This window comes from Trypanosoma equiperdum (assembly GCF_001457755.1).
Source record: "Trypanosoma equiperdum strain OVI genome assembly, contig: ctg_1411, whole genome shotgun sequence".
Taxonomy (NCBI): Eukaryota; Euglenozoa; class Kinetoplastea; order Trypanosomatida; family Trypanosomatidae; genus Trypanosoma; species Trypanosoma equiperdum.
The window spans coordinates 70874-81294 of NW_027123407.1; the positions used below are offsets into that span (position 1 = coordinate 70874).

Consider the following 10421-nt stretch of genomic DNA (forward strand, 5'->3'; position numbering starts at 1 on the left):
TGTGATTTATTGGTTGAAGCAACACAACTGCTTTGGTTCTCTCTTCCTTCCGTATGCTTTAACTGCATCATCTTTAACATTATCGATGGTGCCACTGAGTTTCTTATTTTCTTCCTTTCTTCATTCTTTTTTTCTCTTTTTCCTCCCGTTATTTGATATGGTTCAGTTAAAAGGTAGTTGAAGAACCGGAAAAGAAAAGGAAGTAAAAGGGAACAAACTTTTTGTAAACCTCTCTTGAATTTTTATATTAGTGCCGCGCCACAGATCAAACGAAACCAAAAAAACAACAACAACTGTGTTTAGGGACATCTGCTCTGTCGAACAGGTCACATATACACCGTAAGAGAGAAAAAGAGGGAGGAGAGGCAGAAATACAAGTGAGCAAACTAACAAAGACACACGGACACACACACACACAAATATATATATATATATATATTTGTAAAGAAACCACTTCACATCCTCTTTTTTATTGCGCACCATTATGGCATCTGGAGGATCTGTTATTGGTCTGAAATATAACGGTGGTGTCCTGTTGGCTAGCGACACACTTTTATCGTATGGATCCCTTGCGAAATGGCCAAATATCCCGCGTATTAAAATCATAGGCCCCCATACCGCCGTGTGTGCTACTGGCGACTACGCTGACTTTCAAGATATGACTGAACAACTTGAGAGTCATGTGGAGCGACAGCGGAGATACATCAATGATGTGCTTAGGCCTGATGAAATATTTTGTTATCTCCACCGGCATATTTACCATAAACGCTCCAATTTTGAGCCATGCCTTTGCAGTTTTGTTGTCTGTGGTTGTCAAGGAGGAGTTCCATTTCTTGGTGGAATTGACAGTGTGGGGACGCAATGGAGGGATGACTGCGTGGCTACGGGATATGGAGCATATATTGCAATTCCACTACTACGGAAGGCGCTTGAAAAACCTGGTGGACTCTCACGTGAGGAGGCGGTGGAGGTTATCAAAAACTGTCTTCGTGTTCTTTTCTACCGGGAGTGCCGCGCCATCAACAAGTTTCAAATTGCAGATGCGACAAATGACGCTGTGGAGATTGGCAAGCCGTTTGAAGTAGAAACAAATTGGGAGTATGAGGGGTTCTGCTTTGAGAAAACAGCCATTATTCGATGAGTTCGGTAATTTGCGCAGGAAACAAGCAGGAGGGGTGGGTGGAGCTCGTAACTTTGTTTCGTTTTGTTTTGTTTGTGTGCAATGTTAAGAGAAGTAAGTAGAGAACAAACATCATGATGATCAAACGGATGGGGAAAAAAAACTCCTCTCCCCTCAAAGAAGAAAAAAAAACACAAAGGAAAGAAGAAAAGAAGAAAAGGAGAGAAGAAGAGAAGAAGAGAAAGAAGATATGAGGCGCGTTTGTGTGGTTTGAGGAGTGGCTGGATGCCACAGTTCTGTGTGGCTTTCGCGCGTTGCATTTTTTCTTCTGTCTGTCTCTCCTCGATGATTTTGTTTTTTTTTTTGTTCCCACTCTCACACCCTTTCCCGACATTTCTCTGCAGTCTTTCTTCTCCTTTATGTGTTCGTTACTTTCAATGCCCTTTTGCATCATACAATTTTTCGATAAATACACGCACTTATTTCTTATTATTTTTTTTAAAAATCTTTCTTTCTCCGTAAACTTGATACCATCAATTCAATATTTTCGCCCACCGCCCACCCCTCAATATTAACACATATCTTGCCTGCCATAAAATAGAGTGAATAGAGGCTCACCTACAGCAAGAGGTAAGAACATATAAAAGTGTGTATTTGGGGTGGGAAAAAGAAAAGGTTATAGTGTTTGGCCCATAGTAGAGTACCCACGTTGACGTACGCAAACACAAACACACAAGTTGTACTTACACCTACGCTCGCTTCCAGAAAGTATATGCGTGCATGTGCATGCTTGTGTCTTTGCGAGTTTGTAACGAATAGGAGCATATAACTCAAAAAAAGAGGGGAAAGGGGAAATACTTGATCTGCTTCTTTGAACGTAAGGTTACACAATCATATAGGTGCGTTTTTTCCCCCCCCCTCTATAACTGTAAATTCTATAGTTTTTCTTCTTTTCTATTTCTTTATCATCTCTTTCTTTGTGCTTGCGTACATCCAAGGATGTCACTTGGGTACGATGCGCGGAAAGTGGAGGCGCTCATCCGGACAATTGCGGTTTCTTCAAAATGTGATGTCATTTACGCCGCTGAGGTTGTTAAGCAGGCAAAAGATAATCAAAGAAAGAATCAGCAGGAATATGAAAACTTAGTGTCATGTTTATTGTTTTGTTTGGAAAACTTTGATGTAGTTGAGGGTGGTACAGCAGAGGTCAAGTGCGCGCTCGTGACGCTGGCGACGTTGCTGCAATTAGACCTTACAGCCAATCAGGTATCTCAGTGCAATAGTTATCTTAGCATTTGTTTGACTCATGTGCAGGACGTGTCAGTTGCCTTCGTCGCCTCCCGTGCTTTTGGAGAGACACTCGTGACGAGTATGACGTCGGACTTCGTTCAAGAGCAGGTGGAGGGCGCTTTTTTGGCAATAGATTTGAAGGAAAATATAACTCATGCACAGAGAGTGTGCGCCTTGTTGATGCTACAGGAGGTGGTGACTAAAATTCCTATGCGAATTCTCGACATGTTGGATTCCTTATTTGAAAAGTTGTGGGGTATGTTAGCCTCTTCAGATGCGATGATACGGGAGATTTCGCATCTGCTTTTTATGGATTGCGGAAAATTACTTTGCAGTCGATCTCCAGTTAACAGGAAGAAAACGGTAGACTCGTTGCTTCATCAACTCAAGTTCAATCTCGCCGCGAAGTCTAGAGAGAGCAACATGGCTGGCTTGCTGGCCTTTGAAACTGTGGTGATGACTTCAGTGGGAACTGCATCTCAACCTCGATACGAGGATATGTCCATTATGCTGGTCCCTTATGTGATGACTGGGGGGTCCACCAACATTGCTGAGTTGAGAGAACTTCTCTTTCGCTGCCTTATCGTGCTGTGCCGCTATAGCACAACGTTGTTCATCACCAATCAACTGAAGGACACGGTTGGTTTTGCTCTCAAATCAATTGAGAACGGCTATCAAGTTGCCGCGTCGTTCAATATGCTCAGTGAAATCATTGTATTGGTTACAGACGTGGCGTTTCGTCCGTTCGTCAATGAAACATGCAATGCTGTGCGTTACGTATCTGGGAAGTCATCTAAACCGTGCTGGGAGGCAGTCAGATGCTTTTCAGTGATATGCCATGTATGCCCACCTGTCGATGTGGAGAGCTACATCGAGCCTTGCATAGAAAACATATTTCGTTGGGGATTGTCGCTGCCCCTTATCGAAAGCATGCCACACATCATAGCGTCGTCTAGCGCTAAGTACCGATCGAGGTTAGAGGAGGGTTTGTTGGATATGATTTCCGTAACTTTGTGCGGTCTACCGTTTCGTCAGCAACCCGGTTCGAAGGGTACCATTACCATGAAAGTGGAGTCAGAACCAACTGAGAGCCAAATAACAGTTGCTCTTGATGCATTAGTCCAATTTGGGTTTTCCGATTCGGAGCTGATGGGTGACTTCTTGCGGGACTCGGTGTTGCCCCTCATCGACAGTGAAAGTGTATCGGTTCGCACCGCGGCAGTTCGTACAATTTGCACGCTGCTAATCCCCCCTGGTGTTAAGGGTGAGCTTACAATGGCACGCAGAATATGTGTTGATGTAATTTTGTCTCGTATGCTTGTGGTTGGGCTGTCAAACCCCGACCCGGTCGTTAGGAAAGGAATTCTCTCTTCGTTTACAGAACCATTTTATCCGTTTTTGAAGGAGGTGCAGTTTGTGACTTCGATCTACGCTGCACTTGGGGATGAGGATATAAGTTGTCGGGTAGCTGCCACCGTACTGCTCTGCCGCATGACCTTTCACGACCCATCCCACATATTACCAATATTTCGCAAACAAATTGTTCAGATATTACATACGGTATCCACTAGCGACAACACAGGTGCCGTGCAAAGTGGGCTTCAACTGCTGGATGCAGCCGCATCCAACGCACCACAATTTGTCATGAACTTCGCGGATGGTATCATCAAAGCACTTGGGCACCATTTCTCAACGGTCAACATCCACTCTTCTATTTTGCAACATCTACTGCGTTGCTGTACGTCAGTAGCGCATGCTGCCCATTTTTTTGGGAATACCGATGCCATTTTCAGAGTAGAAGTGGACCGTGCGTACATGCTGCTCAAAGCTCTACCCCTTGACAGCGAGTCTGTTGAGTTGCGTTTGTGGTGTCTTCGGTTCCTGTCTGCTACACTGGGCCCGCAGATCGAAGGCCGGTCGCCGTATGAGGTGTACCCTCATCTTTACCAGCAGTTAAGCGGTATCGTGAAAAATAACGATGAGGACTTGGACGTTCGTCTTGAGGCACTACGCTGCGCCGGAGTTATTGGCGCACTTGACATCAGCATTTTCCATTCCACAGTCGTCAATCGGACTTGCAGACATGAAGAAATGAAACGAAACGAGCCGAGCACTCTTAGCCATGCCATGTGTTGCCGTGTGGTTATACGCTCCATCGCTTCTCTGCTGGATCTAAGTGAGAAGCGTTTTTCGGGGGGAAAAGATAATGTACTGCGTGTGGGAATTCAAACGATTCTCAACATTGCAGAATCATGCCCCGACTCGCGGGGAGAAATTGCCGTTGTGATTCCACCAGTGGTTCGTGCCGTGAGTGAACTCAGTGCGTGCCGTTTATTAGGCACTCTGCTGCATGAACTAACGCAGATCATAAGGTATGTTGGGGTGGCGGCACTTTCACACGCTCATTTACTGTACAATTTGATTGATGAGTCATGGGTAAAATCGTCAAAGTATCGTTTTCTTGCTGTCCGACTTGCTCTTACGCTTGTCACCCTTGAAGCGGACGGTAAGGCGGAATCGAGGAGGAGCAACATGCGGATGTCCCCCATCAAGTTTGACGCTCTTAACGATATTGAGTCATCCGAGTCCTTACGCTATGCCATCATAGAGTACATCTTGAAGCATACACAAACACTGAAAACGTGCGTGGAGACGGTTGTCACCAATCTCTTGCGGGCTGCACAAAGGTGTCCCATTGATTTTGCGTTGTCTGTCATAACGACGCTCCGTGTGGTTTGTTTCCGCCTTCACGTTGATGAATTTGCGGGTCTCATTGTTCGCGGGCTTCTCAGCTGTTTGAAAACTCGGCTTTCAACATCTATGAGGGCGACGGAGCAAAACGCGTTCGTCAGCCGCATCATGAGTGTTTTTTGCGTTTTAATGACAGTATTGCAGAGCGAGTTTGTCAAATATTCATCGGAGGTGCTTCGGACACTGAAAACCCTTCGCGTATCAAATAACGAATTAATTACCCTCCATGGAACGTTAATGAAGGGTGGCGTTTGCACCTTGAGTAAAGGTTTTGTAACAGAGCATCAAAAGCAAGTGGTGCGACTCCTCAAGGAGTGTGAAGGCATCGCCCTTCGCCACGTCTCTGATTTGGACAAGGTGTTGAGCACACGGGGAAATGTGGACGAGAAGGGCTGGAATTCTGATGATGGAGAGCGCCCCCTTCCCTTCTCTGAGAAGCTGATCATCAGCACGACCAGAACGGCTCCCCTTACTAAGGAGGAATGGCTCAGGTGGCTCAATGACTTCTCTTGTGTCATCATGCAGGAATCCCCTTACAGAGTTTTTCGGTGTATCTCGCTACCGCTGACTGCTAACACCTCGCCACTAGTGGATTGCTCACCCCAGTTCACTCAAGATATCGCTCCGCACGCGTTTCGGGCCCTCTGGAACTTTGCGAGTGCATCCGTTCGCTCGTCTCTCGCCGATTTCTTCTTCCAGGTTCTACAACAAGCCATGGAGTCCTCCGCTGTACCCGATGAGGTGGTCTCCGCTCTCCTCACCGTCGCGGAATATATGGACAATGTGGGGATGGCACTTCCCATTGCTCCCAGTATTCTTTCTAGATGTGCATGGGGTCGGGGGATGCTCGCAAAGGCTCTCTATTGGTGCGAAGCGGCATACAGGAAGGATCCTCGGGGGACAGCGAAGTACCTGTTTAGTCTTTACCGTGAATTGCAGCAGTCGGGGCTTCTTATGGTCACTGGACATTCAGAAAGCTTGAAACTCCTACAAGGATGTATTGACAATGAGCGTAGTGAATCGGATGGCAGCGACGAGTACTCAGTGAAGTGGTTATCGCGGCAGGAGTCTCTCCGGCGAATGTGTGGGGTGGGTGGTCGTTCCCGCTCGGATGCCAACAGTTCCTTCAATGGTGAGGATGTGAAGTTAGACCCTGAAATGGAAAATGAGGTTAATACATTGTACGCACTAAGCGAAGCTGGTGATTATGATGCAGTGCTTGAGCAGTGGAAGGTACTGTTTCAAAAATATAACGGTAGGGACGAGCAGAAGAGGGAAGAAAACACCCTTTTCTACGTGTCACAGTGCGCCGCTGATGCTTCAATACGCCTGCAGGCGTGGGATACACTGGAGGACACCACGCGTTGGCAACTAAACGATACTGTGTCGTACCATGTCTCGCGTGCTGCGCTTAGCATTCACAAGCGCCGCTACGAAGAGGCAACTTCGGCAATCAATGAGGGACGGAAGCTACTTTTAGAGGATCTTTCAGGGCTTTTGCATCAATCGTACACTCGCGCGTACGAAGGTCTCGTTATTGCGCAAAAGCTGTCTGAATTGGAAGAGATCGTGACGGTAAAGCGAGCGGAGGTGGTGTCTTCAACGCATCATCTGAGCCGCGTCCTGCGTTTGTGGAGCCAACGCATTGAGATGATGTCCTCTACAGTTTCTGCATGGAAGGAGGTCCTCGGGGTGCGTGGCTTGCTCATTCCGCCAGGCGAGGACGTTGCTACACGTCTTCGCTTTGTGAATCTTTGTCGGCGCGAGAAGGCAAAGCAACACGAGCGTTTCATTTTGTGTCAGTTGTTGGGTTATCGCTGCCCAACATCGGAACAGCTCATGCACAGCAACGCAAACCCCCGTGTAGTGATGCAGTACATTAGTTTTCTCTCTGCAAACGGTGAGCTTGGACCAAAGAGTTCTTATGGTCTCGAGCGTGACCTGCTGAAGAGGATGATCGATACACACTCAAGGAATGAGAACGCTTTTCTCTTGTCGAGCGCTTATGCGAGGCTTGGCAGCAGTGCAGAACTTTCTGAGGCTGTGCAATGCTACAAGGCGGCTACAACTTATTGCCCTAAATGGTTCCACGCGTGGCGCATGTTTGCGGAGTCGAATGCGGAGATGCTCGATGTCACATTCTCCGACGCCACATGCGCAGCCGCAATTGAAGGCTATATACAGAGCATTAAACTGGGAAACTCAGATTCCACCATTATTCAGGATGTTTTGAAGCTCCTCACTTTACTCAGTCGTCATTGTGATCAGGAAAGTGGGTTGAAGGAGTTACGTAAGCGGGTTTTCGAGGTGTCGCCGCGCGCTTGGAAATTGGTGGTTCCGCAACTCATTGCGCGTCTGGACTCCGGTTCCGATGGCAGCTGTGAGCTTGTCGCGGAGATTCTAACAACTGTCAGTTTTGATTGTCCACTCTCGCTAATTTATCCCCTCAACCTGTGCGCAATGTCCAACTCTAGGAGGCGGAGGAAGTACGCAAATATAATTCTTGACAAACTGCAGAGCAAACACCCTCTTGTGGTTAATCAGGGGCGAATCCTTGTAGACGAGTTGGTGCGGACTTCGGACCTCTTGCATGAGCAGTGGTATCATATGCTGGAATGTTCCGCTACCGCATTTTTTGACCGAAACGACTATAAAGGTATGCTAGACGTGCTTCTTCCTTTGCACGAGAAGCTGCACCTCTCCACAGATACTATTGTCGAGGCTGAGTTTACTTGTAAGTTCGGCAATAAGCTTGATAGGGCCCAAGAGTGGCTTCAATCATACCTCCGAACGGGATCTATAGCTGACCTTCACTCGGCTTGGAACATTTACCATGCAGTTTATCAACAAATCGACAAACAGATAAGGTCTCAAAGTAAGTTGCACCTTTCATTTTGTAGTCCAAAGCTGTTTGAAGCAAGAAATCTCGCAGTGGGACTCCCCGATGCGATGCCATCCGAGGATTGTGCGGTAAGGTGTATTGCCTCCTTTAACGGCACACTCACTGTGATTGGAAGTAAACAGCGACCTAAGAGGCTTAGCGTCACAACAGTGGATGGAGAAACACAAAAGTATTTGTTGAAGGGTCGTGAGGATCTGCGTCTTGATGAGAGGGTAATGCAACTCTTTAGACTTGTGAACACTCTCATGATGACGGACTCAAGAACCTGCAAGAATCCTGGATTCCAGATTCAGCGGTATTCTGTCACACCACTCAAGGACACGGTGGGTCTTATTGGTTGGGTTAGCGGCTGTGACACGTTACACACGCTCGTGACGAAGTACAGGAAGTTTCGTGGTATTCCACCGGAGCTCGAGTTGCGCATGATGAATCAAATCATTGTATGCGATAGGCCAAAAACCTACGACCACCTCACGATGATATCGAAGGTTGAGGTGATGGAGTTCCTTGCAGATCATACTTCAGGTCACGATGTTAGAAAGGCAATGTGGGCCTCAGCTTCCAATTGTGAGATGTGGCTTGAGCAAAGGCAGGTGTTTACAACATCTTCGGCAACCACGTGTATGGTTGGTTATATTCTCGGTTTGGGGGATCGGCACCCCAACAATGTGATGATTCAACGTACGTCTGGGTTATTTGTCCATATCGATTTTGGTGACTGCTTTGAAGTTGCGATGACACGTCAAATGTTCCCTGAAAGGGTGCCCTTCCGCTTGACACGAATGATACGCAATGCATTGGACGTGTTTGGTGTCGACGGACCATTTCGTTCAATCGCAGAGACCGCCATGTGCGTTCTGCGCGATGGAAGCCGGAGCGTGCTTGCCATTCTTGAGGCCTTTATTCAGGACCCACTCATCTCTTGGAGGTTATTGAACCACATGAAAAAGGAACCTGGGGACTCCACAGTACATAAAAACATTGATGAACAAAGTGAAGCGGTGGGGCCGCGGATGTCATCCGTTGCATTTCCTGGTGCACCTGTAAGGGACGATATGTTCACTGTGGACTCCAAACTCACCCGCTGTGCATCCATACCGGATGACGATGTAGTTCATAAAGGTGTTAAGGTCTTTCAGCGAGTCCGATCGAAGCTGAAAGGGGAGGAGTTCTTAAGAACAAAAGGCGACACCAAAAGTACCGATCCAAAAGTACAGGTTGCACGGCTGATTGTTGAGGCGACAGATATTACTAACGTCGCTCAGTCATGGGCGGGTTGGTATCCGTTCTGGTAAAGTGTTGTTGTGGTTCACTTCTGATATGTTGTTAAGTGCTGCTGGACAACACTGTTGGTATTGGCTTATGTGGCAACGTGTCTGTTTTTTTCTATTGTTTTATTTTCAGCCTTTTGGATAAGGGGAAATCCTCTTTTGCGCCTTCTGTTGTGGTTCGTTTGCTCTATGTTATGTTGTTTTGATTGTGGCAGACGGGAGTGAAGGTGTGGACAAGAGGTGGGTTACGCGGGGCGCGGGGGTGGCGCCTCTTTACTAGTTCGGTTAACTCATTGAAAGCAATAAAAGAGTAAACGGGAGAGGAAAGGAAAAAAAAAGAAAAAACGACTGGCAGTTGGGTTGTGTCTCGCTTTTAATCGTGCTTAAGGGACGTGTTGTGTGCAGCCTTTGCATTTTCTTTAAAGGAACATTTATTGAGTTGCTAAACCTCTGGTGAGTGAAGGAAGGAGGACACGTCTTTTTTCTTCTTCAAGTGGCAGGATATACCCGACTTGAGTAAAGATTTATGAATATGATCGACATAAAAGTGGAACTTATCAAGAAGACGAGGTGTGTGTGTGAGTGGGGGGGGGGATGGATGAACCGGCCTTTAGTTCGTATGAAACGTGTTTGCCATCGAGTGTTAATTCGAAGCCCGTGTCGGTTTCACGTTTGTCTTATTTTTCACCCTTGCCTTGTCCACTTCTGCTGCGTTAGCGTGTTTTCATGAGCTGAGTGTGTGGAAGTGAATATAGGGCCACTGTGGTTTTTATTGCTGACTCTTTGTTCTATTCTGTTTTGTTTTGCTTTGCTTTTTGTCTTTTTCGAGTGTATGGCTTTATCCATCCTTCAGAAAGCAGATAAAGGCTTGCACGATGTATAGTATTGGCCCGTACCGTGCCGTGTCGGAGAAGAAATTGTCGTTTCATGAGAGGGCAAAGCAAAACAATGGAAAGGAGAGAAAAAGGCAAGCAAGGGGGAAGAGAAAAAGAAAGAACAAAGGAAATGGGAAGATAAATTACGGGGATACTTCAAAGACTTGGTTTTTCCCCTGCGGGTTTTTGTAGCACCGGTTGTTTTCCCCATC

General features: G+C 46.8%; 2 protein-coding genes across 2 annotated transcripts; both read left to right on the top strand.

Annotated features, from left to right (window-relative positions):
• Window positions 1–484: 484 nt before the first annotated feature.
• On the top strand, window positions 485–1141 carry TEOVI_000633900 (proteasome beta 7 subunit; the record flags this gene model as incomplete). Its single annotated transcript, XM_067221344.1, has 1 exon — window positions 485–1141. One exon carries the CDS (start codon window positions 485–487, stop codon window positions 1139–1141), a length of 657 nt encoding a protein of 218 aa, XP_067077445.1.
• A 978-nt stretch (window positions 1142–2119) lies between these two features.
• On the top strand, window positions 2120–9358 carry TEOVI_000634000 (phosphatidylinositol 3-kinase (tor2); the record flags this gene model as incomplete). Its single annotated transcript, XM_067221345.1, has 1 exon — window positions 2120–9358. The coding sequence occupies one exon, from the start codon at window positions 2120–2122 to the stop codon at window positions 9356–9358; it is 7239 nt and encodes a 2412-aa protein (XP_067077446.1).
• Window positions 9359–10421: the final 1063 nt, after the last annotated feature.